Genomic DNA, 19,171 nt, shown 5'->3' on the forward strand with positions numbered 1-19,171 from the left:
TTTTGATATGAGATGTAGTCTTAGTGTTGATGTATGAGAGATGTAGTCTTAGTCTTGATATATGAGAGATGCAGTCTCAGTTTTGATATGAGAGATGTAGTCTTAGTTTTGATATATGAGAGATGTTGTCTTAGTATTGATATATGAGAGATGTAGTCTCAGTTTTGATATGAGATGTAGTCTTAGTGTTGATATATGAGAGATGTAGTCTTAGTGTTGGTATATGAGAGATGTAGTCTTAGTGTTGGTATATGAGGGATGTACTCTTAGTGTTGATATATGAGAGATGTAGTCTTAGTGTTGGTATATGAGAGATGTAGTCTTAGTGTTGATATATGAGAGATGTTTCTTAGTGTTGGTATATGAGAGACATAGTCTTAGGGTTGGTATATGAAAAATGTAGTCTTAGGGTTGGTATATGAAAAATGTAGTCTTAGTGTTGATATATGAGAGATGTAGTCTTAGTGTTGATATATAAGAGATGTAGTCTTAGTGTTGATATATGAGAGATGTAGTCTTAGTGTTGGTATATGAGAGACATAGTCTTAGGGTTGGTATATGAAAAATGTAGTCTTAGTGTTGATATATGAGAGATGTAGTCTTAGTGTTGATATATGAGAGATGTAGTCTTAGTGTTGATATATGAGAGATGTAGTCTCAGTTTTGATATGAGAGATGTAGTCTTAGTGTTGATATATGAGAGATGTAGTCTTAGTGTTTATATAGGAGAGATGTAGTCTTAGTGTTGGTATATGAGAGATGTAGTCTCAGTTTTGATATGAGATGTAGTCTTAGTGTTGATATATGAGAGATGTAGTCTTAGTCTTGATATATGAGAGATGCAGTCTCAGTTTTGATATAAGAGATGTAGTCTTAGTGTTGATATATGAGAGATGTTGTCTTAGTATTGATATATGAGACATGTAGTCTCAGTTTTGATATGAGAGATGTAGTCTTATTGTTGGTATATGAGAGATGTAGTCTTATTGTTGGTATATGAGAGATGTAGTCTTAGTGTTGATATATGAGAGATGTAGTCTTAGTGTTGGTATATGAGAGATGTAGTCTTAGTGTTGGTATATGAGAGATGTAGTCTTAGTGTTGATATATGAGAGATGTAGTCTTAGTGTTGGTATATGAGAGATGTAGTCTTAGTGTTGATATATGAGAGATGTAGTCTTAGTGTTGATATATGAGAGATGTAGTCTTAGTGTTGGTATATGAGAGATGTAGTCTTAGTGTTGGTATATGAGAGATGTAGTCTTAGTGTTGATATATGAGAGATGTAGTCTTAGTGTTGATATATGAGAGATGTATTCTTAGTGTTGGTATATGAGAGACATAGTCTTAGGGTTGGTATATGAAAAATGTAGTCTTAGAGTTGGTATATGAAAAATGTAGTCTTAGTGTTGATATATGAGAGCTGTAGTCTTAGTGTTGATATATGAGAGATGTAGTCTTAGTGTTGGTATATGAGAGATGTAGTCTTAGTGTTGATATATGAGAGATGTAGTCTTAGTGTTGATATATGAGAGATGTAGTCTTAGTGTTGGTATATGAGAGATGTAGTCTTAGTGTTGGTATATGAGAGATGTAGTCTTAGTGTTGATATATGAGAGATGTAGTCTTAGTGTTGATATATGAGAGATGTATTCTTAGTGTTGGTATATGAGAGACATAGTCTTAGGGTTGGTATATGAAAAATGTAGTCTTAGAGTTGGTATATGAAAAATGTAGTCTTAGTGTTGATATATGAGAGATGTAGTCTTAGTGTTGATATATAAGAGATGTAGTCTTAGTGTTGATATATGAGCGATGTAGTCTTAGTGTTGGTATATGAGAGACATAGTCTTAGGGTTGGTATATGAAAAATGTAGTCTTAGTGTTGATATATGAGAGATGTAGTCTTAGTGTTGATATATGAGAGATGTAGTCTCAGTTTTGATATGAGAGATGTAGTCTTAGTGTTGATATAGGAGAGATGTAGTCTTAGTGTTTATATAGGAGAGATGTAGTCTTAGTGTTGATATATGAGAGATGTAGTCTCAGTTTTGATATGAGATGTAGTCTTAGTGTTGATGTATGAGAGATGTAGTCTTAGTCTTGATATATGAGAGATGCAGTCTCAGTTTTGATATGAGAGATGTAGTCTTAGTTTTGATATATGAGAGATGTTGTCTTAGTATTGATATATGAGAGATGTAGTCTCAGTTTTGATATGAGATGTAGTCTTAGTGTTGATATATGAGAGATGTAGTCTTAGTGTTGGTATATGAGAGATGTAGTCTTAGTGTTGGTATATGAGGGATGTACTCTTAGTGTTGATATATGAGAGATGTAGTCTTAGTGTTGGTATATGAGAGATGTAGTCTTAGTGTTGATATATGAGAGATGTTTCTTAGTGTTGGTATATGAGAGACATAGTCTTAGGGTTGGTATATGAAAAATGTAGTCTTAGGGTTGGTATATGAAAAATGTAGTCTTAGTGTTGATATATGAGAGATGTAGTCTTAGTGTTGATATATAAGAGATGTAGTCTTAGTGTTGATATATGAGAGATGTAGTCTTAGTGTTGGTATATGAGAGACATAGTCTTAGGGTTGGTATATGAAAAATGTAGTCTTAGTGTTGATATATGAGAGATGTAGTCTTAGTGTTGATATATGAGAGATGTAGTCTTAGTGTTGATATATGAGAGATGTAGTCTCAGTTTTGATATGAGAGATGTAGTCTTAGTGTTGATATATGAGAGATGTAGTCTTAGTGTTTATATAGGAGAGATGTAGTCTTAGTGTTGATATATGAGAGATGTAGTCTCAGTTTTGATATGAGATGTAGTCTTAGTGTTGATATATGAGAGATGTAGTCTTAGTCTTGATATATGAGAGATGCAGTCTCAGTTTTGATATAAGAGATGTAGTCTTAGTGTTGATATATGAGAGATGTTGTCTTAGTATTGATATATGAGACATGTAGTCTCAGTTTTGATATGAGAGATGTAGTCTTATTGTTGGTATATGAGAGATGTAGTCTTATTGTTGGTATATGAGAGATGTAGTCTTAGTGTTGATATATGAGAGATGTAGTCTTAGTGTTGGTATATGAGAGATGTAGTCTTAGTGTTGGTATATGAGGGATGTACTCTTAGTGTTGATATATGAGAGATGTAGTCTTAGTGTTGATATATGAGAGATGTAGTCTTAGTGTTGGTATATGAGAGATGTAGTCTTAGTGTTGATATATGAGAGATGTAGTCTTAGTGTTGGTATATGAGAGAGGTAGTCTTAGTGTTGGTATATGAGAGATGTAGTCTTAGTGTTGGTATATGAGAGATCAATCAATCAATCAATCAATGTTTATTTATATAGCCCTAAATCACAAGTGTCTCAAAGGGCTGTACAACTCACAACGACATCCTCGGTACAGAGCCCACATACGGGCAAGGAAAACTCACCCCAGTGGGACGTCAATGTGAATGACTATGAGAAACCTTGGAGAGGACCGCATATGTGGGTAACACCCCCCCCCCCCCCTCTAGGGGAGACAGAAAGCAATGGATGTGGAGTGGGTCTGACATAAAATTGTGAAAGTCCAACACATCAGCGAAAGTCCAGTCCATAGTGGGGCCAGCAGGAACCATCTCGAGCGGAGACGGGTCAGCAGCGTAGAGATGTCCCCATCCGATGGACAGGCTAGCGGTCCACCCCGGGTTGGGAGCAGAGTAGGAAAGAAAAGAAACGGCAGATCAACTGGTCTAAAAAGGGAGTCTATTTAAAGGCTAGAGTATACAAATGAGTTTTAAGATGAGACTTAAATGCTTCTACTGAGGTAGCATCTCTAACTTTTACCGGGAGGGCAATCCATAGTATTGGAGCCCCAATAGAAAACGCTCTATAGCCCGCAGACTTTTTTTTGGGCTCTGGGAATCACTAATAAGCCGGAGTTCTTTGAACGCAGATTTCTTGCCGGGACATATGGTACAATACAATCGGCAAGATAGGCAGGAGCTTGACCGTGTAGTATTTTATACGTAAGTAGTAAGACCTTAAAGTCGCATCTTAGGTGCACAGGAAGCCAGTGCAGGTGAGCCAGTATAGGTATATATATATATAAAGGTATATACAGTATAGGCGTAATATGATCAAACTTTCTTGTTTTTGTCAAAAGTCTAGCAGCCGCATTTTGTACCAACTGTAATCTTTTAATGCTAGACATAGGGAGACCCCAAAATAAAACGTTACAGTAATCAAGACGAGATGTAACGAACGCATGGATAATGATCTCAGCATCGCTTGTGGACAAAATAGAACGAATTTTAGCGATATTACGGAGATGAAAGAAGGCCGTTTTAGTAACACTCTTAATGTGCGACTCAAACGAGAGAGTTGGGTGGAAGATAATACCCAGATTCTTTACCGAGTCGCCTTGTTTAATTGTTTGGTTGTCAAATGTTAAGGTGGTATTATTAAATAGATGTCGGTGTTGAGCAGGACCGATAATGAGCATTTCTGTTTTCTTAGCGTTGAGTTGCAAAAAGTTAGCGGACATCCATTGTTTAATTTCATTAAGACACGCCTCCAGCTGACTACAATCCGGCGTGTTGGTCAGCTTTAGGGGCATGTAGAGTTGGGTGTCATCAGCATAACAGTGAAAGCTAACACCGTATTTGCGTATGATGTCATCAGCATAACAGTGAAAGCTAACACGTATGATGTCACCTAGCGGCAGCATGTAAATACTAAAGAGTGCAGGGCCAAGAACCGAACCCTGGGGACCTCCGCACGTTACCTTAACATAGTCCGAGGTCACATTGTTATGGGAGACACACTGCATCCTGTCAGTAAGATAAGAGTTAAACCAAGACAAGGCTAAGTCTGACATCCCAATACGCGTTTTAATACGCTCTAATAAAATATTATGATGGACGGTAGGGAAAGCGGCGCTAAGATGAAGAAGCAGCAACATAGATGACATCCATGGTTAGCAATAGATCATTAGTCATTTTTGCGAGGGCTGTCTCCGTAGAGTGATTTGCCCTGAAACCGGATTGAAAAGGTTCACAGAGATTGTTAGACGCTAAGTGTTCATTTAGCTGCTGTGCGACAATTTTTTCGAGGATTTTCGAGATAAACGGAAGGTGGGACACCGGCCGGTAGTTTACCATGAGGTCAGGATCGAGGTTAGGTCTTTTGAGTAGAGGATTAATAACCGCTTTTTTGAATGCTAGTGGAACAGTGCCAGAGGAAAGCGATTAAGTTTATAATATTTAACACTGATGGACCTAATAATACAAAAAGCTCCTTGATAAGTTTCCCAGGAATTGTGTCAAGTAAACATGTTGTTTGTTTTGTCCCATTTACACATTTTAACAATTCCTCCAATGTTATTTCATCAAAGAGAGAGAAACTATTTTGGAGGGCAGTGTCCGTCGTATATACAGTCGTATTTGTGTTAATAGAACCCAGTTGTAGCTGAGATGCATTGTCTTTAATCTCTTTTCTAATGAATTCAATTTTCTTATTAAAGAAATTCATAAAGTCATCTGCTGAGTGGGTGGCGCTACTGGGAGGAGTCCCTTGTTGGGTTAGCGATGCTACTGTACTAAACAAAAATTTAGGATAATTTTTGCTGAGGTGGATGAGATTTGAGTAATATTTAGCTTTAGCTGAGGTAAGCATGCGTTTATAAGTTATTAAACTATCACTCCATGCTTGATGGAAAACCTCAAGTTTAGTCGCACGCCATTTGCGTTCCAGCTTTCTACATGATAATTTCTGGGCTTTAGTTTCTTCTGTAAACCATGGGGTACGCCTTTTAGGGGCCCTTTTTAGCTTTAGCGGTGCTACACTATCAATGGTGTTGCGCAGGGCGTTGTTAAAGTTGTTAGTGAGGTTATCAATAGAGCCCACATAATTTGGGAATGGTGCCATTACCGAAGGCAGTAGGTCAGTAAGAGTCGTCTTTGTGGCAGCATTAATGTTGCGGCTGCTATAGTAGTTATTATTATTATTATTATTAGTTTGTTGACAATGAGTCAGAACTTCGAATTTTATAAGGTAATGATCGGACATTACTTTAGTGTACGGGAGTATCGTAACTTTAGAGGTGGTGACACCCCTGACAAGCACTAGATCTATCGTATTACCGTTGCGATGCGTGGGTTCATTTATTATTTGTGTAAGACCACAGCTATCAATTATAGTCTGGAGCGCCACGCATGGAGGGTCCGATGGGGTATTCATATGGATATTAAAGTCCCCCATTATAATTATATTGTCGGCGTGCGTCACTAGATCGGCAACAAACTCTGAGAATTCACTGATGAAGTCTGAATAGGGCCCAGGGGGGCGGTAGATAACAGCCAGGTGGAGAGGCAGCGGTGTGACAAACCTCATAGTGAGCACCTCAAACGAGTTATTTATTATTTAGGTTAGGTGTAAAATTATAGTTTTCATTGTATATTAGTGCGACACCCCCACCCCTTTTAAGAGGACGGGCAACATGTGCATTCGTATAGTTAGGAGGAGATGCCTCATTTAGCGCAAAAAAATCGTCTGGTTTGAGCCAGGCCTCATTAACTAATAACGTTTTGGAAGATAATGATCTTATGTTTAAAAAGCCCATATTATAGGTAGTGGGCTGTTTTGAGGATTGTTTGTTGAAATTATCCAAAGTAGCAAGATGTAGTCTTAGTGTTGGTCTATGAGAGATGTAGTCTTAGTGTTGATATATGAGAGATGTAGTCTTAGTGTTGGTATATGAAAAATGTAGTCTTAATGTTGATATATGAGAGATGTAGTCTTAGTGTTGATATATGAGAGATGTAGTCTTAGTGTTGATATATGAGAGATGTAGTCTTGGTGTTGATATATGAGAGATGTAGTCTTAGTGTTGGTATATGAGAGATGTAGTCTTAGTGTTGATATATGAGAGATGTAGTCTTAGTGTTGATATATGAGAGATGTAGTCTTAGTGTTAGTATATGAGAGATGTAGTCTTAGTGTTGATATATTAGAGATGTACTCTTAGTGTTGATATATGAGAGATGTAGTCTTAGTGTTGATATATGAGAGATGTAGTCTTAGTGTTGGTATATGAGAGATGTAGTCTTAGTGTTGATATATGAGAGATGTAGTCTTAGTGTTGGTATATGAAAAATGTACTCTTAATGTTGATATATGAGAGATGTAGTCTTAGTGTTGGTATATGAGAGATGGGTTTGGCCTTTTTTGGTGAAAGGATACTATTTGACTCAAACTTAGATTCAAGTAAATGCATGTTTTGGAGTAATACAAATCGGCTACATGGCAAACAAATAACTCAACAACTAAAGTTTAATGCACAAAATATGAAAATGAAGTAAATATTAGTCTTAAAGTAAACTATGTTCTGCTTGGCTTCTGGTTGGTTGTTGGTGTTGCCTGATGGACAACAAACCAGTCAAGGTTTCTACTGGTTTGGGGGTCTCTGATGACCACGACTAGCAGCAGCATGGCGTTTAACGTCACACAATCCACCATCAAACCACGCAGCGCGCTTGGTGGGCATAATTCTTCACCTTTTCTAGCCACATATTTTCCTTTCCCAATCAAATGTGTATTTCTGCAGCCTTTTGCTTTTGTTCCCTGGTGGAGAAAGCTTATTGCTGGTATGCGTAGCATCAGTCTCGGCGTCATTCCCTTGCAGCCATGCTTTTGTCTTCGCCTCTTTTTTTTCCCGTTTTTTTCGTCGCACACGCCAGCGCCTCGACCAATAAGATTAGCCAAATTCTGTGTTGCAATGGTCATGTGTGAGTCTGCTGTCAGCTCCTTGGTCCCGGAGCAGGTAAGGGCTGCCGCTTTACCCTAAAATGCAATATAAAAGCGCCTTCTTAATGCAATCACTCCATTGACATTTAAAAGACTGTTTCGATTTGCACGGTAATACGGAACAAAGTGCATCCCTTCACAAATTGATAAGGGGAGCGTACTTATGTTTCTAAATACGGGAGAATTCCGTTTTTCAAGGGACGGTTGGCAACCCTAGGGCCCACACCTAAAGTCGTCCCAACCGGAACAAGACATTGATACAATGTTGATTATACGTACATGTCCTTTTTAAAACTGACTTCAAAACAATGTTGCAAAATTGTTGCATTTCTAAATTGAGACAATGTTGTCTAACATTGGATCCACGTTGTTGGTTGGGAAATGGAAAATTATAGTCAAATCAACGTCACATAACCTGACACTGAATAAATGTAGCATATTGTTTCAATGTTGTATTTGTGTTGTAGAATATTGGTTAGGAAATGACCAAAACTCAAATGGTCAAATCCACGGCAGAACCCAACATTGTTTAAACATCATCAAAAAGCATGTTATTCCAATGTTAGGTATGAGTTGCTTAACGTCAGGACCTAATTTAACAAGTTCTCAACGTTGTTTCAATGTCTTGGGGTAACACTTTATCCACTTTTTACAAACCAGAATAACTGCGCGTGTTCAACATGATAGATGCCATGTATTGCATACAAGCAGCAAGCAGGACAGAAGCATGCTAACATTAGGTAGACTTGACAGGTGGGCCTGGTTGGCCACGCCTATAAGAACAACTGATAGGCAACACATCACAGTGGTCAGGTGACCCTTCTGAAGAAGACTGCAGATGACAGTGGAAACATGTCAGGTTAAAATTCCATCTAACATACCAAAAATATTGTCTGATTATAAGAATATTTGATAAGTATATGAATAAGAAGACATAATGAATCTCTTTCAGTAAGGTTTTATTTAAAGCAGAACTATATATCTGAATGCCTCATGAATAATCGCCCTTTTCAATCCAGTGATGTGTATTTTTCCCATGTTCTATCTCTACTTCTATTATGTTGCAGACAATGCATCAGATCCTGGGGTATCCGCAAAGCAAGTGTGGGTGGACATTTGCACGGAGAGCAGCCAGTTGTGTTTAACAATCACTGATAATGGCAGTGGCATGACACCCAACAAGTTGCACAAGATGCTCAGGTTTGGCACACACTTTAACATGCTGCAACCTGCAGAGTAAAACCATCCAATTATAGGCTGTCAAAACAGTTTTCCCTATTTAAGAAAACAATCATGTCATTACAATAGGCACAACGACACTCTGTATACCTTCACTTGTCTTCCAGTTTTGGATTTACCGACAAAGGCTCAAGTAAGAATCAGGCAATCGGCATCTACGGCAACGGTTTCAAGTCAGGCTCCACGCGTCTTGGCAGCGATGCCCTCATCTTCACCAAAAATGGAGGCTGCCAATCGGTGGGCATGCTCTCTCAGACCTACCTGCAGAGCATCAAGTCCCAGGCCGTGGTCGTCCCCATCGTCCCCTTCAGCCAACACACTAATATCCTTCACAAGGACCATGTTAGCCAGACTAAGGTGTTCCAGACCACCATGTGACCTTAACTGGTGTTTACGGTCGCTGGTGGTGACCGAGGACTCTGAGGCTAGCCTGGCAGCCATCCTGCAGCATTCCATCATCTCCTCCTTGGAGAACATCCATGCACATTTTGACTCCATTCACTCCAAAAAGGGCACCAACATATTAATCTGGAATATTCGCAGGTAAAGTACAAAGCACTCCAAGCAAAGTCCACTTTTTGGATTGATTGATTGATTGATTGAGACTTTTATTAGTAGGTTGCACAGTGAAGTACATATTCCGTACAATTGACCACTAAATGGTAACACCCGAATAAGTTTTTCAACTTGTTTAAGTCGGGGTCCACTTAAATTGATTCATGATACAGATATATACTATCATATATACTATCATCATAATACAGTCATCACACAAGATAATCACATTGAATTATTTACATTATTTACAATCAGGAGTGTGGAGGGGGGGTGGGGTGGGGGGGGGGTAGTGGACATAGAGAGAGAGAGAGAGAGAGAGAGAGAGAGAGAGAGAGAGAGAGAGAGAGAGAGAGAGAGAGAGAGAGAGAGAGAGAGAGAGAGAGAGAGAGAGAGAGAGAGAGAGAGAGAGAGAGAGAGAGAGAGAGATCAGAAGGCATAAGAAAAAGAATCTGCATTTGATTGTTTACATTTGATTATTAGCAATCCGGGGAGGGTGTTAGTTTAGGGTTGTAGCTGCCTGGAGGTGAACTTTTATAGCGGTTTTGAAGGAGGATAGAGATGCCCTTTCTTTTATACCTGTTGGGAGCGCATTCCACATTGATGTGGCATAGAAAGAGAATGAGTTAAGACCTTTGTTAGTTCGGAATCTGGGTTTAACGTGGTTAGTGGACACAATGTTGGTGACCTCTGACAAACTGATACAGCTGCTTTCCATAATGCGGTGGTGCATGTTTTGACGAATGTTCACCTTTTTATGTCAGGAGGAGGAACATTACACTACAAACTGTTCTCATTATTTACTATGACTATTGTTAGAAGTACAGGAAGCAGGAAGTACCGTAGTTCCAAAGCCTTTAGTAACCAAATATGCGCTTTGTATGTTCTTCCACAGCTCTTGATTTTTCAGTTGAATTGTATCAATGATTGGGTGTATTGTTTTATCTCCGTTCTGCTGTTGCTGGGGCAAACATCAGTGTGTGATTGGCAGTTTAGCCCGCTGCTACTTCAACATACACACATTGCCTTGGTAGTGGACCTCCGATGAAGGACATTTCCCCGCAGAGGCTATCTCTGTTTGCTTGCTCTGGGTTCGATGTGTTCGCAAAGCCCTTAGGGCAAACTGGATAAGCTAGCAACTAAACTTCTGCGTAGAGGATTAAGTGAGCAAAACAAGGAGCATGTCTGTCTTCATGAATAGGTGGAATATATGCTGTTTGATCAGAACACCCACAATACTGGTAGGGAAAAAATGCAGATGTAATCATTTAGCATTTTCAGTGTTTTTTATCAAGACTGCAATTGTTCTGTGGCTGCTGTTTTGCATCTTTATTTAGTACGTCTGGAAAGGACATGCAAACTGCAGTAAGAAGGGTGTGTGTCAACATGTATGGACTGTCCTATTAGATATATTGTCTGTACAGCAATATCATTTTATGATTTTATAGCTGCTGGATGATTTAAAGGAAACATATTATGCAGAACCAACTTTTCTTCCCATTGGTAACTGTTTTTGTGTATTTGTGATCTGCAAAAGTCCTGAAAATTTGAAATCATACCATAGAGGCATGGCAGAGATATTTATAAAACAATCTTGCCTTCTTTCATACTTCCTCCAAACAAGCCGTTTAGAATTAGTGCAATTTTTTACATTTTTCTCATTGGTGACATCAGCGGCTATCTCCATATATGGTAGAGATTTACTCGAAGACCTTTGCTCGAGTCGGCCACTGTAGTCCGACGTTGTAGTCAAAAATGTCCACCTTTTTCTCTATCTTCTTGTTGTGGGGCAGACTAGCTCGTACATGCACATGCATCCTGCACTGTTGCCATTTCTAATACAAAGTAACATATAGTTCTATCTTTTATCTGTCAGTAGACTATTGATAACGCTAAAAGCTACAACATGGCTGAGGGAGAGAAGAAGCAGTCCAAGTGGAGGCATGTAAATAGGACAGACCACAACACTGTGCATACTGAAGAGACGGTCAGGAAGCAAATTAAAGATGGTTTGTAAAACATCATCTATGCAACATTTTGAGCAAAGAACCACCATGACATGTTATGTAAGCCACAAGGAAGTCTTTTACATGAAGAAAATAATTCATAATATAACCCCTTTAAAGGTGAACTGCACTTTTTTTTTTTAGAATTTTGCCTATCGTTCCCAATCATTATGAGAGACAAGAACACAGCTCCTTTTTTTTGCATCCTAAAGATGATAAAAGACGCTTGCAAAATTTGGCTAATGGGAATAACCGTTGTTGCCCTCAAAACCTTCTAAAACAACGTCAAAACCCTCCATCCACGTTTTATATACACACTGCAAGTATACATATATCAAATTAAATCAACTTTATTTATAAAGCACATTTAAAATGTACCACAGGGCTGTACAATAGGCAGGTTAAAAGATAACACAAGAAAAACGAGCCAACACAACACAAACAGAACATGATAAAAAAACAAAAAACAAAAAAAACAAAACAAAAAAACAAAAACAAAAAAAACCAAAAAAACAAATAAAACATAGAAACAGGTTGACAGCAGGTGCATTATGGGACGCCATAGCAGGATGGAGATCACAGAGTGTTAAAGGCCATTGAATAAAAGTGTGTTTTTAAGAGCCATTTAAAGAGAGGAAGAGAGGAGGCCTGTCTAACACTCAAAGGTAAGTCCTTCCAGAGCTTGGGGGAAAGCTCTGTCACCTCTAAGCTTCAGCCTTGTGTCAGGGACCGTCAACAGCAGCTGATCTTAGGGATCGGGTGGGGTAGTAAGGGTGAAGGAGGTCAGAGAGATATGTTGGAGCAAGGTTGTTTACACATTTAAAAACAAATAGTAGGAGTTTAAAGTTGATTGGGTAGCGCACAGGGAGCCAGTGAAGGGACACTAGTATAGTATTGATTGGGTAGCACACAGGGAGCCAGTGAAGGGCCGCTAGTATAGTATTGATTGGGTAGCACACAGGGAGCCAGTGAAGGGACGCTAGTATAGTATTGATTGGGTAGCACACAGGGAGCCAGTGAAGGGCCGCTAGTATAGTATTGATTGGGTAGCACACAGGGAGCCAGTGAAGGGACGCTAGTATAGTATTGATTGGGTAGCACACAGGGAGCCAGTGAAGGGACGCTAGTATAGTATTGATTGGGTAGCACACAGGGAGCCAGTGAAGGGACGCTATTATAGTATTGATTGGGTAGCGCACAGGGAGCCAGTGAAGGGACGCTAGTATAGTATTGATTGGGTAGCGCACAAGGAGCCACTGAAGGGACGCTAGTATAGTATTGATTGGGTAGCGCACAGGGAGCCAGTGAAGGGACGCTAGTATAGTATTGATTGGGTAGCACACAGGGAGCCAGTGAAGGGACGCTAGTATAGTATTGATTGGGTAGCGCACAGGGAGCCAGTGAAGGGACGCTAGTATAGTATTGATTGGGTAGCACACAGGGAGCCAGTGAAGGGACGCTAGTATAGTATTGATTGGGTAGCGCACAGGGAGCCAGTGAAGGGACGCTAGTATAGTATTGATTGGATAGCGCACAGGGAGCCAGTGAAGGGACGTTAGTATAGTATTGATTGGGTAGCGCACAGGGAGCCAGTGAAGGGACGCTAGGATAGTATTGATTGGGTAGCACACAAGGAGCCAGTGAAGGGACGCTAGTATAGTATTGATTGGGTAGCGCACAGGGAGCCAGTGAAGGGACGCTAGTATAGTATTGATTGGGTAGCGCACAGGGAGCCAGTGAAGGGACGTTAGTATAGTATTGATTGGGTAGCGCACAGGGAGCCAGTGAAGGGACGCTAGGATAGTATTGATTGGGTAGCACACAAGGAGCCAGTGAAGGGACGCTAGTATAGTATTGATTGGGTAGCACACAGGGAGCCAGTGAAGGGACGCTAGGATAGTATTGATTGGGTAGCACACAAGGAGCCAGTGAAGGGACGCTAGTATAGTATTGATTGGGTAGCACACAGGGAGCCAGTGAAGGGACACTAGTATAGTATTGATTGGGTAGCGCACAGGGAGCCAGTGAAGGGACGTTAGTATAGTATTGATTGGGTAGCGCACAGAGAGCCAGTGAAGGGACGTTAGTATAGTATTGATTGGGTAGCGCACAGGGAGCAAGTGAAGGGACGCTTGTATAGGTGTGATGTGCTCACACCTGCGGGTCTGTGTTAGCAGACGAGCAGCAGAGTTCTGCAGGAGCTGCAGGCCTGGCTAATGCCTACTGTTGCGTCGACAGCTCTTCCTCCCAAGGAAGTCAAAGTCTGCTGTCCACTCCCAAGTTCTTTTAATGGCAAATAAGCTGATGTTAAATTGACCACCAAAAGCAGTAGTTGGTATTTCGTTGTTTATTGTCAAAGCTTTGGCAATAATGAGACCAGCCTTGCCCAAACTATCCCGATGCGTGGCTCTATCCGGTCTGCCTTCTTCTCCCTCTCCCTGTACTCTTCTACCCTTTTGTTTTGTCTACCGCTTGCATTCCAGAAGCTCCAAGGCCTCAAACACACAGTCAACCTTTTACTAAGCAGACAATTTGGAAAAGCACTAGCTGTTTTGTAATATGACTACGGAAGTAAAAAGTAACACAAAATATGGATATATGGAAAATATCTCGTTCCATCACTCCCCCTTTAAGATCTTCTAATAAGATCTTTTACTACTAGTTAAACACTTCTAAAGCACGCCCCACATTAAAGTAGGTGCTGTTTTTTTTCCTTTGAGCAAGCTAGCAATAAAAACAACAGCATATTTACATTGGAGATAGATGGAGGGAGTCCACGTCACTGTCGTCATGGTCAGGGAAGGAAACCAACATTTCTCGAAAGTCTCCATTTTGCTCGACCCCCTTTAGAGTCATAACGAGTCCAGAAACAGGGTGGGGTTGACCTTCTAAAGCTCTAACAATGATGCGGGTGCATAAAGATTTAGCACAAGGGGCGATAAAGCAGCCACATGAGGCTATGATGGCCAAAAAAACTCCAATTGAGACCAGGACAGACTTAATTAGCTCAGTCCACCTGCCAAATGTGCTCTGGAGCCAATCTTTGAAGGGGTCAGAGGCCCCTGAAACTTCAGTAAGTTCCCTGGACAGGGCATGGAGGCCTTCTAAGGCCCTCTGAACTGAGCCATCGGGGGCAGTGTTGTTAGGAATGAAGGTACAGCATTGGTCACCAAACATTGCACACACACCTTCTTCCTTGGCTAGGATGCGATCAAGGGCTATGCGATTCTGTATGGCCATGAGGGAGGTCGGGGAAAGTTGTTCAGCAAGTCCCTCAACGGCGTCACGAGTCAGGTTGGTCAGTCTCAACAGATTATAAAAAACATAGTTAATGCGTTCAACATTTTTAGTAGCCGTCACAGGGAAAATAGCACCAATGATAGGAAGGTTTTCGAAACCTGCACAGGATTCACACCACAATTTATGTTGTGAGGGGACCCCCCTAGGTTGGCCTATTGCATCAAAGTAAACACCATCAGGGTTCCTCGTCAAATCGAAGGAGCCCTTTACACTCCTCCGAGATAAAACATGACGGCGTCGGCGGGGAGTTAGAGTGGCAGCTGAGACAGGAGTTACAAGGGGAGTTAATTTGGTACCCACTAGAGTGAGTGGGGTCACCAGTCCAACCATAGCACAAAACCCCACGGATAACTTTGGAATTCTAATGTACAATCTGTGCTCCCCACAATACCAGAATAAGTCAGCTCGTGCCCAAGGGCCTATCCTCGAGCCATCTATCAGTGTGGTGCACCAGGAAGGGTTAATGTCACCCAATTTGTTGGGGGACGAAGAGGGTCCTTTGAATTGAAAACACGTGTAATTCAGCTTTTGGGCCACAAATGGAAGAAGTCGGGTGGAATTGTCAACAGGAGGGTACACACTAGCCAACAAATCGCACCCTAGTGGCATGGGTTCAGAGAACAAGGAAATAAGACAGTCTGAGCCATTTATGTCAGTCAACTTAAAAGGGGCGGGGTATGTGTGGGGAAAAGGACGTCCAGCGGAAGAAGCAACACAGTCACCCAGGTTTTGGCATCCACCTGAGCCACAGGTTGTCTGCACCCGCTCCTAAGGTCAAAGGTCAAAGTTACCAGGCCTTCGGTGGTGATGTCATTAGCACGCACGGATGTGAGCCTTTGAAACGCCACCGAGGTGGGGTGGTACTTTAGGTGCTACAGAGGGTGTAGAGGTAGTTAACGCCCTCTCAAGGACATTAATTTTAATAATTCCTTTAGCGTCTGTATCAGTCAGGTCAAGCCCCAAAACAACATAAAAGGGACGATGGGCACAACTTACCAGAGTATGTTGTCTGCATCCGACACCAATGGTTCAGGGTTGAGTCGTAACAAATATAGAGGTTATTACCACGGTAATAGTTGTGTCCCCCGTAATTAATCACACTGCACAGGTCAAATAAAATAAGTCTTGCTGTCCCCCCTAACCCAGTCTATTTCAAGTCCGCCGTATGTTCTAAGACACTTGTCAGTCACTGTCGTCGGGACGTCCGTTCTACGACCTAGAAGGGACCAGTCCACCTGGGCTCCGTCCACTTGCGTTTGATGACCTTGATCTTGACCCTCTCAGCGGGTGGAAGGGAATCTGTACAGAAGAACTGGCACACAAATTCTGCAATTTTTTGTGTAAAATACCATTTTGGTTTTACGCTGAGTCCTCCTTCCATGGGGGGCTGCTGGTCCTGTGAATGGCTGACCTGTATGCAGCTCATAGGGTGAAAAACTCAAAGGGCGGTAAAACAGTTTTATTCACGGACCTTCGAATGATCATTAACACTAATTGCAACATGTCAATCCAATTAAATTTGGTCTGTGCACAGATTTTAGCCAATTAGTTTTTTATGTTCTGGTCCATCCTTTCAACCTTGCCTTGGGACTCAGGATGGTACCCCAAACCTGTGTTCTAGTCCGAAAGCCTTTTCGACCAAGGCTAAGTGAGTATTTTTTTTAAATGGTTGCCGTTGTCTGACCTAATCTTTTTGGGGAAACCATGTCGGGGTACTAGGTCATCCACAAGTCATTTAATTACTGATATTGCATCCTCTTTTGAGGTTGTTGTTGCTTCCGGCCAATCACTGTAATTGTCAACACAAGTCAGTACGTACCTTTTCCCTTGTACCGTATTGATCATATCAGTGAAATCAAAGACTATACATGGTTCACCCTCACCTCCTCCATATTCTAAATTTGATCTATTAAACTACTATCGATGTGTAAAATCGTTATTTTCAAATTAAAATTAGTTATAACTTCTTACCCGCGGTAAAAACGTTAAAACTATGGAATGTGTCAGAGTCGGATGATTGTCGATTTTGTTCCAAGGAGTCTGTATCCACCCTCACTCACCCCCTTCTGTTTATGAAAAAAAGGACTGTGTTAGTCATACTATCACTTTCAGAAACATCTAAGAAAAAGGTCAGCTAATAGTCAAGTAGCGGAGGACAGGTCATGTTTGAGGTCAATGATTGTCTCTTTAGCCTCTATGGTCCACTGGGGGGTGTTGTTAGGGTAGGGGACCCCTTAGCGATATCACAAATAACTCAAACTCGACTAAACCCTATCTTTTATGTAATTTATTCAATATGGTGAAAGTAACAAAATATGCTTATATTTATATTGTCACCAATACTAGAAAAATACTACCCTTATGGCGGATGCTTTAGCAATAGTATTTTGAATTTTTACCACACCTGGTGGCCCCAATAATTCATTAAGTCAAGCTCATGTTGAAGAAAGTTGAATGATGCAGACACGTTTGTTACTGAATACTTTCTATCAGACTCCTGTCTTGACGATTATGTGTATGTAATGAGCAACTATAATTATTTAATATGCTTAAATATGTAATGTGTCGTTTTAGCTCAGCTGTTGTGTAGCTGCTAGCTCCTCGTAGCCTACAGGTGTCTAAAGTGCAGCCCATAGTTATGTGTTTAACATAACCATGGGCTAAACCTAAACAATTGAAAATGTGGTATTTGGGTGTCGGTGTAATGTTTGGCAGCTACGCCGTGTCTTATCATTGGACCTAAGTTCTTTGGTTTTGTAGGCGAGACAGAGAGCAAGGGAACAATGTGGGACACTATTGTGTCCATCTTATACCATGCTAGCTGTTGCAAAGATAGGTCAACATGAGCAGCCACACCTTGAGTTCCAACATATATAAATAATCATAACATATGGCGAGTCGGGTGGCAGAACACACGGAAGCATCTCAGTCAGTCAGGGTTTTCACCGTTAGAGCCATTCCTGTTGTTTCAGGCTGTGGTATGCTTGGTAGTGGTGTCGCAGCTGGGTGGTTCAGCCGTCAGATAACACCAGGAATGTTCCTTCTTTGCGATTTGAATGTCAGGGTACAGTCTGTAAAGGAGGTCCAGCAATCTGAACCGGAAGTGGTTTGGTGACAGGTAACCTTCTTGTGACCCCAGCGAAGCCTTTGACCTTTAAAGAGGAAGCACAGTTTTTTTGGCACCTCTGCATTCAGAATCGAATGGGTGGCTGATAAAATTGTCCGTTGACACTCATGTCCAGCAGGGGTCCTGTCGGTACTTCCTGCTGTGGCTCCTGATGTGGGCGTCCTCTTACACGCCTTCGTGTTCGTTTGTTGGCACGACGGAACCTTTCCTGTTCGGAAATGCTCGGACAGTCACGACTCCAGTGACCAGGCTGGTCACAGCCGAAACAGCGTCTACCCCAGACCGGCTTTGAAGCATCGTGTTGTCCACCACCCGAGTCCAACCGCACGTCTGTTGAGGATTCTTTCCTCCACCTGTTGGAACTCAAAAGCAAGGTCACCCACTGCTGAATATACCCTAGCTGATCTTTGACCTTTTGGTTCTTTTAACCTTTTATCTTCAGCGATCTGTAATTTAAGTAGTCGTTTCCTTGTTGCTCTGTCATTAGCCCTATTTTGCATGGGATAAATAAAATGTCCTGCCATATATTGTTTTTGGCACCGTGTATATCAGGGTTAACTTTGTCCAAAGTGTTTGGCCAAAGGTTCCCTCCCGGAGGTACAGGTGGGAAAGCAAGGTCAACAATGGCTTGCATGTATGCATCGGCAAGAAACTTATATTGTAGTATGTCCAAAGTGTTAATGTCATGTGTCAAAAATGTCTGCCGGAGAAAATGGTCAGACGTGTACAAGGGGTTAATTTTCGGAGGCAGGATTAATCTTAGAGGGGGCGTGTTAATACCTCCTTCTCTTGTCACTGGAGTAGGGGGCGGTGACTTAGTCAAAGTCTGGGCGGGTCGTTTGAATTGTCTTGTGCATGCGCGGCAGACAAAAAAACAATCAGTTCATTCTGTCATTAATCATCGTTTCTTTTGCTGCATTTCGTTTTTTCCACCTAATCCCCGTTTACTTTTATCATATGCCAAACTCTTAAATTCTCTCCCTGAGTGTTCCATTTTCACCAGCGCACACACACACACACACACACACACACACACACACACACACACACACACACACACACACACACACACACACACACACACACACACACACACACACACACACACACACACACACACACACACACACACACAC

At 41.2% G+C, this 19,171-nt stretch overlaps 2 protein-coding genes across 2 annotated transcripts in view; one reads left to right on the forward strand and one right to left on the reverse strand.

Moving 5' to 3' along the window:
• lpla (lipoprotein lipase a) overlaps window positions 1-19,171 on the reverse strand; it is a 743,422-nt gene that overhangs the window by 125,198 nt on the left and 599,053 nt on the right. The gene's annotated exons all lie outside the window — the stretch shown is intronic.
• Window positions 8,881-19,171, forward strand: part of f8 (coagulation factor VIII, procoagulant component) — a 243,650-nt gene continuing 233,359 nt past the window's right edge. The window contains exons 1-3 of the mRNA XM_062027658.1: window positions 8,881-9,008; window positions 9,155-9,369; window positions 9,443-9,590. Of these exons, the coding sequence (XP_061883642.1) occupies window positions 8,977-9,008; window positions 9,155-9,369; window positions 9,443-9,590 (395 nt within the window). The 5' untranslated portion in view covers window positions 8,881-8,976. The remainder of the gene's footprint in view (window positions 9,009-9,154; window positions 9,370-9,442; window positions 9,591-19,171) is intronic.

The sequence above is a fragment of the Entelurus aequoreus genome, linkage group LG19, assembly GCF_033978785.1.
Source record: "Entelurus aequoreus isolate RoL-2023_Sb linkage group LG19, RoL_Eaeq_v1.1, whole genome shotgun sequence".
Classification (NCBI taxonomy): Eukaryota; Metazoa; Chordata; class Actinopteri; order Syngnathiformes; family Syngnathidae; genus Entelurus; species Entelurus aequoreus.